The following is a 19,902-nucleotide window of genomic DNA, read 5'->3' on the forward strand; positions in this document are numbered from 1 at the left end:
TGAACCTCGCGCTGGGCTTCAAAGTTCTGAAATTGCGGCGGGGTTCGACTCCTGGGCAAGGCCGGGAACGAGGAAAACTTCTCATCGTCGTCCTCCTCTTGTCGATTGAAAGAACTTTCCTGGGGCGAGAGTCTCTCAGGTCTAGGGTCCAGGTTCGTGAGAATGGTTAGACGTCCACCCCCACCACCATTGGAAGATTGTGTGGGTACAAACTGGTTTTGCTCTCGGAAACGCTGAATGGCCTCATCACTGGAAAGGGCAAAGGTAAGAGGCTTGTCCTCTTCTTCAAGGGCGGTTGGTCTTTGGGCAGGGGGTGGACGACGGACTCGAGTCCTGACCCTATTCCTCTGTCCTGCATTTTGAGAGGCAGCTTGTGCTGCCGGACGTAATTTTGTACTACCGGATCGGACGAGGTTGGGTCGAGCAGTTCTGAGGATGGAACTATCTCCTATGGAGGCGAAATTGGAGAAGTCCTGTTGGTCTGGCTCTGGTTGGGCTTGAGACTTTACCACTGGTTTCCTTCGGAAATTGACCCGTTCTCGAGGCGTGTTGCCTGAAATCTTGCTTTGCGGAAATGAAGATGGGTTCTTGATGCGGGCCAACTCGGTCTCATTATACCACGTTGAGCAAGGACCCTTGACATTGGATTGCCGATCACACGAAACTGTGTCAGGATTGAATACCAAACCCTCAGTACAACCGTTGCGCCTGGCACTGACACCTCCAATGCACAAGTAGAAGAATTGACAATCTGCAAAATAAAACGAGTTGAGAGGGTTAGCAATTTAAAAGACCAAGATCTTGATGTGGGCAATTCGAGCCCATTCCATTAAGATGCACGGTGATAGAATACTGTAGGATGCCCAGTTAAAGTTTTCGTCGTTGTTGCATGGGAATGAAAAACTTTATGAAGCAGTTATTAGTACATTACCGTTTGCGCGATCGATTGAAATATTTATAGAACTTTTTAAATTTTGCTATTGCTCTTTAATATGGTTAAATGCGTGCTATATTAATCGCTTGAAAAGTCATCAAAATCTGGCAAAAGTATCCACGTGTTATTAAATCGTAAATCGTAAAATTTATATTACCAATTTTGTTTCACCCTTGAACAGTGACATAATTTCCCCGGCAAGCTTTGTCATTTGACGCACTGCTTATGCTTCAAGTAATCCCTCTTAGAAGTATCCGTACAGCCTCTTCACATCAACCCAAGAAGGTTGCTGTCTCAAGTATTATCCAAAACACCAATAAAGCAGATAAGGCTTATGTATAAAAAGGTCATTGTCACACTAACCTTCAGGATCTGGGTATCGAGGATGAGCATGAGGGGAGTTCGATGTCTTTGGACAGGCAAATTTGTAAACCTCCGCAGAGGAACATCCTTTCCGAGAGACTTGGTCCACAAAGTCGCATTGACCCTAGCAAAAAGTTGCAGCATTAAAGACGGTATTACATCATGTTCAACCACGCAACCTTTCATCCTTCATTTTCAAGTCTCACCTTGGTCGGATCGAAAATTAGAGTGTTGGGGCACGAGACTAGATTGGCCACCCCGTCCACACAAAAGTAGAATTTATCGCAGACCTGCAATTAGATTTGGCATCATTCTCCAGACATTGGTTGACATCAAGACTTGGGAGGGGAACTATAGACAAATATCACTATCTTGACAAGGTCAAAGAGTGTGAAAGAATGTCAAACACCTTTGTTTGTATTACATTCTGTTGAAAGCGATCTCTGACAAGATTACGAAGATAACGCGGAGGAGTCTTTTGCATTCAAGAGGATTTACAGTAATGTCTGTTTTTATGCAGAAGCTAGGATTTGCGTTTTGTGTATTACCGCTAATACTCGCCAAAGCTGTCAAAATTGATGGAACCGTATCATCAGGAAATTACAAATATAAAGCGCGGTTTCAAACATGAAATGGTAAAACCTCATTCTGAGTGATAGCTTTTTGAATATGAACTCCAGCATGGGCAAGTGGCGGTTGAGAATAGTTCAGTCTAAAATGCCTCAAATAGTTTAAAGTAAACGGATCTGATGTGGCCAATACCTTTGCTGTTTTACAATTTGCAGTACTTCGTAGAGGTTAATGAATTCAGACAAATAGTGAAGCAAAGCAGTTAGCGATATGCTTCCCAGATAAACATTTCTTGCTAGTCATCTTTAACAGTAAAAGGAATGATGGGCTTAATCACTAAAATGTTTGATCTGGCAGGGATGATAATTTAACATAATCATTTTTTTATGAGTAGAGTTTTTTCATGAAACCAGATCGTCATTCTTTTGCCAATACTCAATAACATGGAAGAGGTTTGACAAAAGCTGGCCTCAAAAAGAAAATGTCCATAACTTTTCAGCATGAGATATTTGTTTTTGTAAAACATTCATGCTAGTTAAACTTAGCAGCGACTTTAAATCCACAAAACAAATACTTAGAGACCAAATATACATAAGCTAGTGTAGCAAAACCTTCTGACATAATATACTGCAAATAAACGGTTGATTTTTGCAATGTTTGAAGTTATACATTGACAGATAATGGGATAAGCTGTTAGTTTACTTAAGCACGGTTTAACATGACTATCTTTTAGACTATCAGTGTCCTCTTTGAGTATAAAGCAAAATGCCAACCGCCATGTTCAAATCTTGAATCAAGTTGATGTATGGTTCTCAATTCTCACTCAGAATTACGTTCTTAGTTGAGATCATTATTCAATAATCATGACACACTTTTAAGTTGGTTTTTATGTTCGTATTTCACTGAAACCATTACGTTGGAATTGACCAAACACAATAAGTCTAGTTTGTTTGGTAAGATGTTAATATGAATGCGTCATTTGGTGATTCTAAATCTTCAGATTTTGGTCTGATTGCAGGAGCGGACCTTCTATCGTCAATTGAGTAACGACCAACCAACCGTTATTTCTTGTTACTTAATGGCATTTTGCATCCAATTCTGAACTGATATTTTTCTCACTAGAGGGTGCTCAAATTGTTTTAGGGTTAATGTGAAAAATGCTGCTTGTCACAATTTCTGCAATGACTTCGATCTCATTGCTGTAAATTATGTAACTATTCTCATTCAACCAACAGTACATGCATTACCTTTCTTCAAATATTTTCTTTAAAACATTAAACGAAGTTTACAATTGCATTAAATATTATCAAGATTTACGGTTTGGTTTACACTCCCCATCACTGAATATGTTCAATCCCTTCCACACTAAAAAAACCATGAACCGCGACGATTTCCAAAAGAAACTTAAAGGGTGCTTCTGTTGCGATGACCATCCCAGATGTTGGTTCCCCTTTGAGAAAAGAACCAACTCTCTCCCTCCCATAATAAAAAAAAAGTCAACAACAGTAGCTCATTAAATACAAATACGATTTTCACCAACTCACATTGGGATCCTCATGGGCAAAGTAGCCGTTTAATCTCGGGCAAAGTTTGCTGGGTGTCGGTGGCTGAAGTTCCGTTCGTCCGGAACAATCCACGGAGAATTGGAAACTGCATTTGGCAAAGTTGACACTACTTTCGTCATAGACCAATCCATCCGGACACAAATGATCTATAATCTACAAAATAGGGACGTGTGTTGACATAAAAGTACCGTACATACTTAGATACTGGGAACCGATTGTGTTTGAAAGCAGAACTTACCTCCCCGTTTTTACACTCGTAATATCTGTCACATTGAACTGCATCGGCAAAGAAGCCGTTGTCCACGGGGCATTCATCAGTGTAGTCTTGGGCAACACTCAGACCCCAAAACAGTGAGGTCACCAGACCAAGTTTGGCCAACATGGTCAATGGCGTTCTCGGTTGTTCAAGTCACAGCCAGGTTCAAAGCAACTCGTAGGAGGACGGGAGAGATGTTTCCTGGTGAAGGTGTTTCAATCAACTGATTCTTGTGCCATGGTCATCTGGTCACTGGACTTTGGTTGTCGAGCGCATAAGAGAAATGCAGACAAGATTCTGGTCAAGCGCCATTGCACTCCGAATCAATCACTATGATGGGAAGATAATTGTGAAGCAATCCCTTAAAAGTTAGAAATCGCACAGAACTATTTACGATTTATTAGGCTGAACTATTTTTGAAAAATATGTTCAAGAGACTGTTCGGCTTATTTTTTATCTAGGTTTGATAAGATGGTGTTACATTAAGTTCTTGTATATATTTTACGCCTTTCTCTTTTTACCTCCTGGCTTTAAAATCTCGGTGATTTAATTACCAATAGCGTAATATCTCTTATTCGTATTCTAACAAATCTCTTGAGCAATAGATTGTTAATGTAGTGTATGATCGAACGGATCTTTTTCTGTAAAATTCTTCCATTAAAGACCAATATTTTTTCTGTTGCCGACATACAAAAAGTATCTTGCATATCTGTTTATCAAATGAAGGTTCACCGAACTTTTAACTATAATGATTCAAATTAAATTTAGGTGGTTTTTCCTTATGAGACTGTTATATTTTCTCACCTTATTCACATTGTTACAGTCGCACCAAAATCCTTAATAATGATACATGCTTCAATATTTGCAAGTCATTGAAAAGAATAATGCAAAGCAAAATGAAATGCGATACATCATCTCAGGATTGGATAACAATGTCAAACCAGTACCGTTGTTCATGAACCCGGGACTTGGGAGCTTCTTATTCGGGAGGCTTTGCACAACTAATCGCTAATATAACCAAGGAGACCAGAATCCCTGGGCTGAACTAGGAAGTGAGGATTTTCCAGAATCATGCCCACGGCAGAGGATAAAATGACAATGGCCCCACTGAGGAAGAAATATAGGGCACCATCACGATTCCACTACAACGTTCAACAGACAGTACTACAAATTGGCTGAACTACCATGTGCAAACACTAAGAATTAGATCGGTAACCTAGACTTTGTGTGCTCGAATTGGTCAACCAAGTTCAGGATTAATGTTGGAAAGGATCTCTGTCGTTTTCTAGCGGAATGGGAGTTACGGAAGTCTGCTCTGCCTAAATTAAACACATGTTCGAGAAAGATGGGAAAGTTGTCTATTCCAGCCAGGCATTTGAAATACATCAAGTAGAACTAAGTGCAGTGTCGTTGACTTGACAAGTTTCGAAATGTATCAATCGCCACATACATACCCTATATGTCTGTCTAGGATCATTGGTTAAAAAAGCATTCAATTAATGAGTGATGTGCTGAAATTGATTTTGATCGTCCGAACCGGATTCTGTAACAATTGAAGCTTTAGAACAAGTGACATGAGAAAATGAGGGATAGAAATAACAGAGGGAACAATGAAAACCAATGAACAAAATAAAAATGCATTCATTTTAAGTCACGTTAAGAATCCAGGAAAACCACATATTAACCGGTACCGAAATGGCAATAGCTTGTTGCAAGTTTTAGAGAGAGATCTAGACGTGAGGGTAAGCGTCACTTGATTATACCTGTAATACATACAACTGCATTTCCTGATTTAAAAAAAAATCTTGTTGTAACTAAACATACTGTACCTATTTTTTTCAACCTTTTACATATATTTTTAGAATTTAGATGCATTTTTAATTGCCCCTGTTGAGATAATCTCGGAGTTTGTCCAAATTTAATATTCAATCAAATCGTCTTAAAAATATTGTCCATACTAAGGTGGTTACGTTCTTGACTTTCCATACATCACAAAAAAACGTGCTAATGACTTGTTTAGGGACTTGAAAAGTTGAAAAATTCAAGTGAAAAGTACAAGTAATGGGTTTGAAGTATATAGATTGCTCTGAAATATTTGCCTACCTCATGAAAATGAAGTATCAAAAAATCTATAATCTGTGGTTGAATGCTGGTTTTTCCTAGCAATTCACTTTTTTGACAGTTTGATCTGTCCATTACCCTGCATTTTGTTCCATGACCTCAATTGGGGTTTTGTATTAAAACTTAGATTGGCTTCTCTTAGTGTCCAGCTTTGCATCTTGAGTTCTCGAATTAAACCACCCAACTTGCACAATAAGTTCGTCTTCTTGATAAAAGAAAAAAAATCAAACAGTGTTAGCCAAATTGAGTTTCCATAATTTATTCAAAGGTGCTGAATGATCTATCATTGTAACGTTATAACACTTTATCATAAATAAATGTATCAATATGTGTAACGTTACATCCGAAGCAACGCCAGGCAAATTAAAGCGAGCAAAAGAACATTTGGCTCATGCTGCTTGTCTCTTGAACAGGGCCTCTGTCAATTTCAAAAACGAGAACGCTTGAGAATGCCACGTCTCTTTTTGTTTGAGGCGTTGTTCGTTGAAAACTAGATGGGCTCGTTGGGAATTCAATTGGCCTTCAACTCCGATTGGTATCTCACGTTTCGGGCATCCTCAAACTCGAGTATTTCAAAACTCTTTTTTTTATCTTTCAAATGATCATCTCACTCGGATGCTCATTAAGCTTTTTGAGGTTTCTTGAAAATGAACAGGACAAGTTGATCATGGTCAAATAATCTGATGGATAAGTAGATAAATCTCGCTTGCAACAAATGTAAAAACAAGATGTTGATATTGTCCATTTGCAAAAGTACAAAGTAGATGCGAATTTATTTTTGCTATAAACTTGTTATTGGCTTTTCATTTCCATTATCTTGAAGAAACGAAAACGTAATACTGGATGAGATGCAAATTGCATTTCAGTACAAAATAAAAAGATATGGTGAGTCATGTAAAGGTATTATAAACCATTTTGCTGAAAGTTTTAAACACTAACCTGCATTGGCCCTGAATTGATAAAGGATGGGCTAATAAATCTATTAATTTGGCTAGTCAGGGTCTTGAACTCAATAAATTGCTACTTAAATAGCCAATCATGTGTGCTGTAACATTGTAAGTGTTGAGTAACTTAAGTGTCCAATTTCTTTATCAGGATTTTGAGAGATTATTGACTCAAACATTTGAGACTCTGACTCGTAAACAAAGGTCAGGCGTCACGTCAATATTCAGGTGAGGTCTTAAAGCCCGATATAAAAGCAGACATTTCTCAAAGAGCTTCAGTGCTACGCTGCAGTGAGATTTGTCAAATCAAGTCTCTCCAAATGAAGGTTTTCATTGCTCTTGCCCTATGTGTGGCTTTGGCCTCGGCCGCCACCTTCCAAGAAGAGGGATTCCTCAGCCGGGAGTTCCAACTCTTCGAGGCCAAGTTCGCCAAGAAGTACGCTTCCGTTGCTGAGCGACAAAGCCGTTACAATATCTTCAAGCAAAATGTTGCCAAGATCCAGCAACACAACTTGTCTGGAAAAAGCTGGACCGAATCCATCTCTCAATTCGCTGACATGACTCGTAAGACAAGTTATGGACGGTGCCTCTCAAGGAACCATGCTATGACCCCTTCTCCGTTTCAGATGAGGAGTTCGTGTCTCAACGCTTGAATGGATACGTCAACATGAAGAAGGAGGGTTTGGGCGCCGCCAAGGCGCAAGAGCACATTGACATCGCTGCTTTGCCCGAGAGCATGGACTGGAGGGACAAGGGGGTCGTCACCGAAGTTAAGGACCAAGGATCTTGTGGCTCCTGTTGGGCTTTTGCCTCTGGTGAGTAACTCTGCCCATTTAAGCCTACATTGAACACTTCAAAACGAACTGCTTCTGTCCCTCACCAGTTGAGAGCATTGAATCTTATGTGGCTATCAACAACGGAAGCCTCATGGAGCTGTCCGCCCAACAGATCACTTCTTGCACTCCCAATGAGCTCCAATGCGGCGGAACCGGTGGATGCCAAGGATCCATTCCTCAATTGGGCTGGACCTACGTCCAGTTGTTTGGTTTGGTGAGCGAGGATGACTGGCCCTACCAATCTGGAGGCAACGGAGCTAGTGGCTCTTGCGACGACTCCTCCGACATGAACAAGGCCGTCACCGTCCGTGGTTATGAGCTCCTTCCCCGTAACGACTACAATGCCATCTTGAACCATTTGGCTACCGTTGGACCTTTGGCCGTGGCCGTTGATGCTTCCTTCTGGGGATTCTATGGCGGTGGTGTCTTCGATGGGTGCCCCTATGATAGCAACATTGTCATCAACCACGCCGTGCAAATGGTAGGATACGGAACCGATCCCGATGAGGGAGACTACTGGATTGTCAGAAACTCCTGGGGACCTTCTTGGGGCGAGGATGGTTACATTCGTTTGAAGAGAAACTCCACCCCTCAATGCGGAACTGATTCTACCCCCTTGTCTGGAACCGCTTGTGTCAATGATGGCAATGATGAGCAATACGTTTGCGGAACATGCGCCGTTCTCTTTGACGTCTTGTACCCAATTGGTGCTACCGCTCTCTGAGTTAAGATTTTATTCAATCAGAAACAGAGTCCTCTTGATTAACATTGAAATCTGAGTGTTGGTATTTTATTGCCAACAAAACATAACAAGAACTTGGAAAACTTAACCAGATATTGAGGAGTATTTAACGGAAGGGATGAAGGATCTAAAAGGCTTGCCATGGATTGGGTAATACCAAACCAATGGGGCGGAATTTTTTTGACCATCCACAAGCAAATTTGGCTTGGAGTCGATCACGTTTTCTTCTTCTCTCTCCTCTACTAGTGAAGGCAGGACCTCTGAAGTAGATTGGATTTGGGCCTGGAGGGAGCGCGTGAGGGAATTCTTCTCATCTGGGATGGAGTTGGTCTCTTCTCCAAAGTCCTCGGCTGGATCAGAGACCCAAATAACCGGACTATCTGTCATTGGGATCAGGGTTGGAGATTCATCAACTGCCTCAGTGGGTGAAACGCTGTTCTCAGATGAATTGCTTTCCGATGTGGTGATACTAGAGGATGGAGTGGAACTAGAACTAGATACAATAGAAGTTGGTTTGATAGTCGTTGTTGTCGCTACTGTTGTTGTCGATATAGTATTTGTTGTCACAACTGTTGTCTTTGTTGTAGTTGTAGTAGTAGCAATGGTAATCTTAGTAGTAGCAGTTGTAGTAGTAGATGTAGTAGTAGTAGTAGTTGTAGTAGTAGTAGTTGCCATTACTGTTGCTGAAGTAGTGGAGACTGTTGTGGTTGGTTTCGGTTCATGCTTAGTTGAGGTGTCTCGGTCCGCCCACACCCATTTATCGTTATTGTCCTCACGGAGAACGTTGAAGAAGGCATTGTCACTAATGGTAGCTGGGTCCAATGCTTCATCATTGGGATGGTCAGCAAAGTCGGTGTAGTATTCATAATCAATAGTTGGCATCTCTGGATCTTGCAGAGTGCTAAAATCCAGATCATGATCATGCTCACGAACAAAATTATCGCGCTCAAAAGGCTCTTGGTCTATCACATGCAGGATTTCCAGGATTGACTTGGGATGCTCTTGTTTGGAAGTGGGAGTAGTCTCTTCTCTTGGGATCGCCTCGTCCAGAGCCAAGGACACAAACGCATTCAAACTCGAAGGCGTTGGCGATGCTGTTGGACTCATTGCTGTGGCACTATATGGCACTTTGTTCAAGGACTCTCTTAAATTTTGAATCTCATTTTCAGTGTCATGAATGGCATTCCGCTCATGGGAGTTGTCAAGGTTTGTCATGTCAGGCAGTAAGCCAATTCGATCGGGGTCAATCGATTTCCCGTCTCTTGCATTCAGCTCTTCTTCTTCTTCAATCTGGACCTCCAGAAGGGGAACTTCTGTTTCGGGCTCTTCCGGATTCCCAGGAGTGGGCTCCACAATAGTTTTATTTTCGCCGACAACCCAGGTTGTTGTTCCCACCATAGGAGAGGGAGTGGGTGGTGGATCAGGTTTTTGTTCCTCATCTTCAAGGGTCACATCTTCAACAATAAGCAATTCTACCTCTAAAGTGGCTGGAATTGTTGTGGTAGACGTGTAACTGGTGGTGGCAGTTTGACGAACCTCCTTGGCGGAGTAAGGAGGCTCCAAAGTAGCTACGTCTTCAATTTCCTCCTTGTTCACCTTTACGATGACTTGGGACAGATTATTTCTGCCTTTGGTCACTTGTTTCTCGCTACTTTGAGTGAAGGGATTACGAACGGTGTCTTGAACCAAGACCACTTGGGGACCAGATTGATTGGCCCTGCTTTGCGCAAGATTTTCTTTGGTCGAGGTTTGAGCGTCTGATTTTTGTGGAAGTGAAAACATTTCCATGATTTTGGCCATGGTCATCGGGATCCATTCATCACCAAAACTAGACAGTTCAGCTAGAGGCTCACCACCTTCAGCGTCATTGTTTCTCAATGCTTCCACAATAAGAGGAGTCTCTAAAGCCAAGGTTTGGGAAGGTGGATTGTTGATTGAGTTGGCAATGGATCCTAAAGGCAAGGCACCACCGTCATTGGCGTCCAATGCCAACTCTGGGGTGATCACCGACGATCCAAAATCATCAGAAGCAATCACAGATCCCAAGGGAGACCCATAGCCAGTATCTGGCTGCCTGGTCGAGGGTTGCGTAGGAGCGGCTAAACTTGGAGCTTGAGATTGATCAACGCCATTATTATTGGACTGAGTCAAGAAAACCCCTGTGGTTGTTTGGCTAGACGGATTGGTATTTGAGGTCAGAGGAGGGTTGAAAGTTGATGGAACATTAGTGGGTACGGAGAAGCCTTGATTGGGAGGCAGAAAAGATTGGGTCGGGAACTCCAGTCCAAGAACTGGAGCTTGCGGGGAACCGTACCCCGTGGATGCAGGTTGACTAATGCCAGAACTGCCACCAATATTATTATTATCATTATTATTGTTGTTATTCTGGAAAATTCCGAGATTTGATTGTTGGCCAATGACCGATGCTTGAGGAGATCCATAGCCGTCATCACTTGGGAAGATCACTGGAGGTGCTTGGGTAGGAAAGGTGGGGAAATGTGTCCCAGGATTAGTATTTGGAGGCAAGTATCCGTTTTGTGGCCGAGTTGTTCCAACTGGCTGTTGAGGATACGAAGGTCGATTGCCTTGATGAAAGTTTCCAGGGGTTTGGGGTCGCCCCGGTGGAGGTAAATACCCGGGCTTTGTGGTTTGGCAAGAGGGTTGATATCCGGTATTGGTTCCTTGACTAGGAGGTTGGTATCCGGTATTGGTTCCTTGACTAGGAGGTTGGTATCCAGGTTTGGTGCCTTGACTAGGAGGTCGGTATCCAGGTTTGGTGCCTTGACTAGGAGGTGCATATCCAGGTTTGGTGCCTTGACTAGGAGGTCCATACCCCCCTTGGGGTCGACCCGGTCTATGTCCCGGTGTGTTGTAGTTGTACAAAGGCTTATATGCGGGTCGATATCCACTGGACGTCGGTTTTTTGCTCCCGAATATCCCCAAGATGTCCCACTTAAACTTTCTCTTGGACTTCGAGAAGGAGTTCCCTTTTGGAGGATGGTAACTCGGTTGGATCTGATTCTGCTGAATGGGACGCCATTGTCCCACGGGAGGGGAATAACTAGGCTTTACATTGTTTGAATTCCCAGGATAATAGGAGGGTCTCCTTGTTGGGACTCCCCGATTCTTCTTGAAGAGGTTGAAAAAAAGTCCCTCACTTTCGAGCACCATCAAGGACAACACAAGCAAAAAGATGCGGGCACCCCACATTGTTCTTGTAGAATTCGTAGCACTCACAACAATATAATTCTCTCTCTCTAAAGTCCGCACATCATCACATATTTCTTGGATTCGACAACGTGCTTGAATACGATTCCGGATGGCTGACCATAAATAAAATGCCGGTGTTTCCACAGAACGCACTGGAACCGTAATGAGGGACTCTGCAATGGAAACAAAGATCTTGCATTCTTAAGAACTTCATCTTGAACACTCTATGCCAACATCTTTCAAATGGCAATGAGGCCAATCCTTCAGTTGAAAACTCTGAACGTACTACCAAGAAGTACATCTACATGAGGGTTCGCATCTGAGGTACATTTCATGTCATTCTTTCCCTCATTACCGGTCGGCTTCCGCTTGATTCTTCACTGTTGTTGTTGCTTTTGTGTTCCCGTTTATTTTGTTGACGGCACATCCACAAGCATTCATCGATTTCAGATAGTGGACTTTGGTTTGACGTGAAATCCTCCTGAAAAAAATAACAATCGTACAAACCCAGAAAACAGGGTAGTCACAGTCAGTCGCTTCCCTCATCCTGATAGAGCAATTAAACCATTTCCCATGCGTGATAGCAAGCATTTGCCGAATACAGGGTCGACCAAAAGTCGTTTTTTGCGAAATTCAAATTTGAAAATCAGTAGAGGAATTCAATAGAACCAAACTTAAATGAGTAAAACCCAAATTTTCAAGATGATTTTGACCACGTGGTTTTACTTTCGAACAACTACAATCGTCGTCATATTTCGGTGTTTTAGCCAATCAAAGATGCACAACAGTTCTAAAATGGTCACGTTGCTGCATTTTTCTAGGAGCCTCCGTACATTTCTATGTTATAGCATCACATCTTTAATCCTCTGTGTGCATCGTTACTTTAGCTTACTTTAATTTTAATTTTAAAGGCTCGGCTTTGAATAGCCAAACTATAATGGCACGTGAAAATATCACGCTGTTAATCTTCAAGAATCATTTTTTGATGGACCCTGTCGACAAATTCTCAAGAATTGTTGCTCAAATTCTCATGTCAAGCAAAACGTCTACAATTTTTATGACTTTGCTCTCGCTTGTTCTCATAACCAAAAGACGTGTTCAAAAGACTTGAAACAAAACCGCAATGTCCCTTACCTGTTCAAGTTCTCAGTTCCGCTTCTCCATAATGTCTTCTGATGAATTAATAGAGATCTTGAAATGATGACGGCTTGGGAGCGACTGGAAGTGCCATCATCATTGGTTGTTATCTGGCAGGAAAATCAGATCCTCCTGCCCCTCCTCCTTGTTCTCATTCTCATCCTCAGTTTTGGACTACTTCCCATCTGGCCCAGCTTCTTGTTAGGGAATGAACATGGCCCAGACAACTTTACACATTTGGTCGTCCTAGATTCGAGTTCAGGTCCAGAACGAGAGTTGTCGCAGGTTCGGGTGTCTTGCTAATTTGTCGCCCGTTGCTCTTGAGCCAAATCTTCTGAAGAGGCACGAGCCACAACCATCAAAGAACCAATTTTGGCCCCCGAATTTTGGTCGCCACTTGATGTCAAGCTTCGGGGAATCGGTAATAATCTAACGTTCATTTGCAATATCATTTTGGAATGCCTTTAATACGCATTAAGTATCAATTTCTCAAAATAATGAAACCAGAAAGAGATGCCTTCTTTCTTCATTTTGAATGTGATAACAATATATTAATCATCGAAGAAATACTTCTTTTTTGCTTAGATTTTTCACGGACTTATCTAACGGCTGCAAGGAATGTAATCCCCAGTACTATTAAAATGAAAGGTTATAATTCGTCTATTTATTACCTTTCAATCTTTACATGATATTTGGTCTACCAACGAATTTGAGTTGGCAGACCAAGCTAGTCCTTGAATGTAGGGTTGATCTGGTATGCTATCTAAAAAATTGTCCAAGTCTGACTTGAAAGATGCAACCGGATCAGCAAGGCCTACGTATTCCTTACGGATATCAGAGAGAAGCAAATTAAACAATGAAGGAACCCGAGAAAGAAGAGAAGTGGACTTCATTGTTAGAACCAACCTGAATTCTCGAGGGCTTGAAGGTGCTCTCAAAATGCACATTAAGCCTCGACGGTCACTAGATAGATACCAATGTGAAAATAGTACGATGGTACTTAATGTGATCAGAATATGGTAATGATGAAGATGAGAACCTCGAACTGATTTGAAGCTAAATATGGGAAAATATTGACGTTAAATTTACAATTTTTGTATGAACTCATAACGCTATTCTCAAAAAACCAGAATTTGGTAAGTCAATAGTAATGGCAGGTATTAAATAGAAAGATACGGGAGGCTGTCAAATGTGTGTGAATCCTTCAAGATTATGTTGACAGCAAGAATGTGCATCCTCACAACTTTACTCTGCCCAAGTTTGTTTTTCACTAAATGAAAATCTTTGTTTGAAACGCTTTGTTTTAGACAAGAATGTGATTGACGAGAATAACGCCTTCTGTCCCTCGATATCGACTGTTTCACATATCGTCAATGCATTTTTCACACTCCTTTGAATGAACTTTTTTTCGCTTAGGAGCGACCTTGAAGAGGTCAGGACATATTTTTCCCTCGTTTGGGCGTTGTCTGCAAAAACGAGGTATCATCTTTGAATTGATATCTTCCTTAGAATGTGACATGAAGTGCCTTTTACGGCAAAGATATTATTTTTAAAGAGGTGATTGCCAAATCCACCACTTGAGGGAAAAAGAATCCGACTCTGGTTTTCATTCAATCAAAGTGATCATTATTTTCGAATCAGCATTTTGAACTAAAGTGCTGAGATGTAAACAACATGTTGAAACAGGGAATCTTAAACCCTAGTTCTGCCTTAATTGCAAACAAACCCAAAAGATGTCTTCCTCTGATAAACATTTATGAGTAAATGACAACTTCCGTCACTCACTATGACTGTGCACCATTTTTTTCGAGCACTTTGCGTTCTTTTACTGCGAGTCCCTAAGTACATGCTTCCAACCCATTTTTATATATTTTATGCCCACATGATTTTTTGTTTACGCTGCAAGTTGGAAATCCTGATGAACATATTGCTATTAAGCTCGGGATCTTAAATAACGGAGTTTTAGTACTTGTTGATTTGTCACTGTACAATCCAATTGAATTTTGCGTTGCTCTCTTACTTGATAATCAAATGTTAATCATGACATGTCGCAACGAAAAGTGAGATAAGAAAACCGCGAAGCATCAATGTATCAAAATAGCTAATACAAGCAAATGTTTTGTGGGGTAATAAGGAGTAAGATCTCAAGGTTCAGTTGAACGATATGCTGCGCAAGAATTGTCCCTTGAGGATCGTCTTTTGGCGGAGAGCAAACAAAGTAGTGAAAAGATATGGAGTCACAGACACAAAGGTCTTAGATAACTTATTTGCAGGTCACGAGTGCTTGTTTACTATTATTATATCTATTGCTAAACAACAATATCTACCCAATGCCTTTGTTTGTGAAACTGGCTTCCAGGGGTACAAATCATTTGGACAATTAACCAGACATGGAGAATAATGATATCTGAAATTATGATAATGTAACAAGAGCACATTTGTCATCTTGTTTAGTTCCATTTTTGAGACGGCTTCGTAACAGCCCCCTTACGCTGCACGAAAAATGGTTTACGTTCTACACTTCAGAGGGCACTTTGTGAGTCAGCCTCTACCAAATAACGGGCTGATTGGGCCGATTCCTTTTTATTGAATTATCATGCCTTTTTGTTGTTTTTGGCATATTCTTTCAAAATCTTATGTATAATAAATGACCTGGGTCACATAATGTCCGGAAAAAAAACCGCTTTCATGACACGTGCCTCTTCCCGTTTTCTTTGGGCCGTGTGACGTTGCAAATAAGGGTCCTTATTTGAATGACAAGCTAACTGGCTACTCTTAAATCTGGTATTTCATGTGGTTGCATTTCTACCCACGGGACAGAGCAGTTCAAAATGGCATTTATCTCTCAAATTTAGCCTTATTTTTGTATATTTTCAAATGATGTCAAAAAAGTTCATCAATTTTGAGTGCCAAAACTTGTCAATTAGCCTAAAAATGAGATCCTTAAAAAATGGAAAAAATGAAAAAGTGTAACTTAAAGTTAGCGGAAGTCGAAAAAGCACTGTGAGGGAGCCATTTATCAAAGTAAATTAATGTCATGAGACGTGTAAAATGCACAAAGATTCCCACTATTTCAATTGAGTTGGAATAAAAAATTGTAATCCGGGATCCGACCAAAATTGGGTTTGAGCCAACTTGTCCCAAACACTACCAAATGGTGTATAAATCTAGTTCTACCTTAGGACGATATTTCTTTGATCTAGCAATCAAAATTGAGACCAAATCATTCCTAAATGAAACATGTATTTGAGTGAAAGATGGTTCTTATTTGCGAGCGATCTGGCCAATCCTTGCCAATAGTAGAATTGGAACCAGGACTTAAAAGATTTGCGATTTTGTCAACTCCTACTTAGCCCAAAAACGAATACCATTCCAGACGTGAATCAAGCAAATTGCGAAAAAGTAAAGCAATGGACTTATGTCCAGCTCCTGTTCCAAATCTACATGCGCCTTGACAGTTTTGACGCTTGAACTTATTGTCAATGAAAGAAGCACCGCTTGATATTATTCTCTTGATTTTTTTCGAGTTTTCCCCTAAATTGATCTATTGCGAAAAAGCTTTCCATTCCAGATTTGTGCCCAATTTAGAATGAAAAGCATTACAAATTCAAAAGTGTTGTATAAAATGGAATATAGCAAATACATGCTGAATTTTGTTTCCGCTAATAACCTCAGTGGCCCCACTTTTTGACTAATAACTTTATTCAAAAGAGAATGCTTCTTATTTTTTTCTTTTTAATTGCGATTAGGAGTCATAACTATCATTCTGTGGAGTTAGAAATTGCAAGTTGAATCTTAATGCAACTGAAATATTTCTGCTATGATTGCTCATCTAGTCGGATCAGATTTGTTCGTTTTCCTTTAATGAACATTTATTGAAGAGACAGTTACGTAAGACGACGCATCGAAAGAAAGAAGAAAAACACAATTTTTGCCTCATTGAGCGAGGTCTCTGGGGAGAATCGCAGTTTCTTGTAATGAGCCGTGCAACAGATTCTAACAACGACATCATTTCGCATCTTGAGTTCAGTTGGAATTCACGCTTCATGGGATGAACAAAATGGTCTTCCCAAAGAATTTCGGCAAGTTCTCACATTTTCTATCAACGCAATAAGACAAGTCAAATCACGCAACATTCTTTTCTAGATCTTGGTCTTGTGCTTTTGATCCTGGTTTGTACACATACCGCTTTGGGTCAAAGCCCGGAAAACCCTTGGAATCAACCCACGTAAGTTTTGCTCAGGATTGTTCAAAATTTATAACTCAGAATTGCACAAAAATCCACATTTAGATTAACCAAAAAGGCGAATTTACAGAAAATTGCAAAAATGCCATTTGCGTAACACTATTGACGGAAATAAAGCTCTATTTTAGGGATGAATGGCCAGCAACTGAGGCTCCAGTTAGTCCCTATATCTTATATGGACCGCATGGATATCGAACCTTTGCCCATTCTAGATGTCAAGAGGTTCCAACAGCAGATGTGTCACTCTCCGAGGTAAGGGCTTTAAATTGAATAGGGATCGGAAAAACAGTTTGTTTCTAGGTTGTGAAAACCAACCAATATAACTTCCGAAAACCTACAAATAAGTGATAAAAAGTTGCAATTTCTTTGGCTGTTCTATTGCTTTCAAAGTAAAAATTGTTTCATTATTATGTTTTGGGCCTTTTGAGTTGAGTTTTGCCCTGAAATCAAAGAAAAAATAAAATGTAATGAACTATAAATGTCTGCAATTTTTCAAAATGATGTTCATGTTTTGAACCACCCTGAATTCAAGAATGGTTTGTAAAATCAATATCATCATGTGTGACGCTCTGAGTTAATTGGGTACAAATAACTTATGGGATTATTCATAAAATAAGTCTAAACTACACCTTCATATTAGTAACGAAGTATCCAGTGTCAACCAAAACTTCCCTTTTAAAGAAGAGATGGTCAAAATAGATAAACTCGATGCAAATGGAAACATTGCAAAAACGAGATCAATGTTTTTTTTTCGGGAAAATTATACGTAAAAAAATCATTTGGAATCTAGCTCTTCTGAATTTTACCGATAAATGACAAAAAAACCTAAATTTCCCCACAATCGTCTATTTTGGTAATCTTATGCCTAAAATTCGCGATTGTGTTTTTGGAAGTGTTTTTGCCTCAAGACGACCAAGAGAGTTCAAAACTTGATTTAACCAAATGAAAATATTTTCCTGACCGCTAACAATGATAATAATTTGTTGTGTCGTAGAAAAGTACAAATTCTTGATAATTTCTGCAACAAACTATTGAAAGGTAGCAGTGCGAACATAATTCTTCCCTTGTGGTATTCCCAATGTGCATTGAGCGTCAACGAAACCATCCCTCGCATCATCTTATTCAGTTCCAATAAGCAAAGTCACGTTTTTTTGGATCTCATTCTACATTTGACCACTAAGCAACGTCTTGTCCTCACCTTCTAAAACGAACCATTTCTCTCTCACTAAAAACCTATATTTCGTTGCTATAGTTTTCAGAACCTACATGATTTTCACTAACTCAAAATAACAAAAAGTGTGTGCCTCAAGAAGAACCATACCTCAAGATGTACCTCAATGTAATTTTTATTGTTCAAGAACAATGAATTTGACACAAGTTATTCTACTGTGGAAAAAATGAGTTGGTTTTGAAATTGTCTTTTGATCCCTTTTTGCTACTTGTAAAACTTTTTACTTATCTATCTTTCTTTGCATTGATGCACAAAGTATTGTCCTGGTACAGAACGATGAAAAATGGCATCTTAACCAATCGTCTCATAATCGAATGAAATAAGCTAATGGGTTTACTGTAGAAAAATGTACTTTAATTTGGCGAATCTTCATGTTATCTTACTCGACAGACTTTTTTCGCTGACCGACCTTGCCTAGGAAATAAGCCCTCCTATTGATAAAATCAAAAAAGTTACTTACTCATTCCCACCATATTTATTGCACACCTTCCTCACATCAAAGGGATCAGCACTAATTTCCTTATATATCAGTTGAACGGAAATTGGTCCTTGGTGGAGTACATAGCTTCATTCGATGGAAAGCCCATACCTCCCCACAATCCGTACCTTTGTCCTGAATCACGGATGGTTTGGTCTCCTAATGCCAATATGGATGGCATGAATGTGTCTCAAGTGTCCATTGAATGGCCTCGGATCTATCAAGATGTTGTCCAATGGACCCAGCACCACAACAAGAGTGGTGTGTTCTTCCACGAGGAGAACGTATTTTCATTGTGGACCATGAAAATCATGGAGGTGGTGCCGGATAGCCACATGCTGGTGTTCTTTTGCATTGATTACACGATTTGGCCGGGTTGGAACCACCGAGGGTTTTACATCTTGAAACGGGACCCGCTCAGTAATCAACGAGTTCGCCGGAGATTGAGCAAAGCGGCCCATCGAAGAATGAGAATTCAATACCATCGGTAAGACGTAACATTTGTATTGTAACTTCTTAACAAGTCTAGGGTTAACAAGGTTCAATGAATTTTTACCTTGGCAGTCCCTCTAATGATATTGGGAGTTACTTTTTGACATCAGGGAACCAAAAAGAACGGCTTGGTGGATGTTTGTAGGCATATTCTTATCTAGTTTATTAAGGTATATGATACAGTTTAAAGAGCTATCTTAGGTTTTCAAGGCTCTCCGTTTTTGTTTGTAGCTTTGTGTTTGTTCTAGGGGCAAATCGTCTGTTAGGAATATTTCAGAAATTAGAGAGCTTTCGCATAGGGAGAGATTGAACAGCTATAGCCTGTGCTGAAGAGCATTCAAAGAAGATACGAAAGATATCTCAAATGGAACGTTGTCAAAGACAATTTCTGTCCTAGTTCTGGTCTAAGCGTCAATATTTATCATTTTTGTTTGTTTGTTTTTTCACGGGCTTTTTTAACCGCTGCAGGGAATGTAATCCCCAGTAGTACTAAAATGAAAGGTTATAATTCGTCTAATTGTTACCTTTCAATCTTTATATGATATTTGGTCTACTAACAAATTTGAGTTGACAGACCGAGGTAGTCCGTTAATTTAGGGTTGATCTGGAATGCTATCTAAAAATTGGTCCAAGTCTGATTGGAAAGATGCCACCGGATCAATAAGGCCAACGTATTCCCTAAGAAAATTAGAGGGCAGCAAATCAAACAATGAAGGAGCCCAAGAAAAAAGAGATGTGGACTTCATGGTTCCAACTAGCCTGGAAGGTGCTGGACTT

At 40.3% G+C, this 19,902-nt stretch overlaps 4 protein-coding genes across 4 annotated transcripts; 2 read left to right on the forward strand and 2 right to left on the reverse strand.

Annotated features, from left to right (window-relative positions):
- Positions 1-6: 6 nt before the first annotated feature.
- LOC131892387 (uncharacterized) lies at positions 7-3,902 on the reverse strand (the record flags this gene model as incomplete). The annotated part of the gene is given in 5 exon segments (XM_059242235.1): positions 7-751; positions 1,298-1,421; positions 1,504-1,587; positions 3,412-3,585; positions 3,671-3,902. Coding segments are annotated over 5 exon segments (1,271 nt in total), but the record flags the coding sequence as incomplete, so codon positions are not given.
- A 3,111-nt stretch (positions 3,903-7,013) lies between these two features.
- On the forward strand, positions 7,014-8,363 carry LOC131892390 (uncharacterized). Its single transcript, XM_059242237.1, has 3 exons — positions 7,014-7,317; positions 7,380-7,568; positions 7,637-8,363. Exons 1-3 carry the CDS (start codon positions 7,074-7,076, stop codon positions 8,311-8,313), a joined length of 1,110 nt encoding a protein of 369 aa, XP_059098220.1. The 5' UTR covers positions 7,014-7,073; the 3' UTR covers positions 8,314-8,363.
- Positions 7,637-12,752, reverse strand: LOC131892385 (mucin-2-like). The gene is made up of 3 exons (XM_059242233.1): positions 12,676-12,752; positions 11,897-12,022; positions 7,637-11,714 (listed from the first exon to the last, which is right to left on the reverse strand). The coding sequence occupies exon 3, from the start codon at positions 11,539-11,541 to the stop codon at positions 8,416-8,418; it is 3,126 nt and encodes a 1,041-aa protein (XP_059098216.1). The 5' UTR covers positions 11,542-11,714; positions 11,897-12,022; positions 12,676-12,752; the 3' UTR covers positions 7,637-8,415.
- A 3,846-nt stretch (positions 12,753-16,598) lies between these two features.
- On the forward strand, positions 16,599-19,120 carry LOC131891521 (uncharacterized; the record flags this gene model as incomplete). The annotated part of the gene is given in 4 exon segments (XM_059241129.1): positions 16,599-16,760; positions 16,825-16,906; positions 17,053-17,176; positions 18,687-19,120. Coding segments are annotated over 4 exon segments (671 nt in total), but the record flags the coding sequence as incomplete, so codon positions are not given.
- Positions 19,121-19,902: the final 782 nt, after the last annotated feature.

Source organism: Tigriopus californicus, chromosome 12 (genome assembly GCF_007210705.1).
Source record: "Tigriopus californicus strain San Diego chromosome 12, Tcal_SD_v2.1, whole genome shotgun sequence".
NCBI classification, from domain to species: Eukaryota; Metazoa; Arthropoda; class Copepoda; order Harpacticoida; family Harpacticidae; genus Tigriopus; species Tigriopus californicus.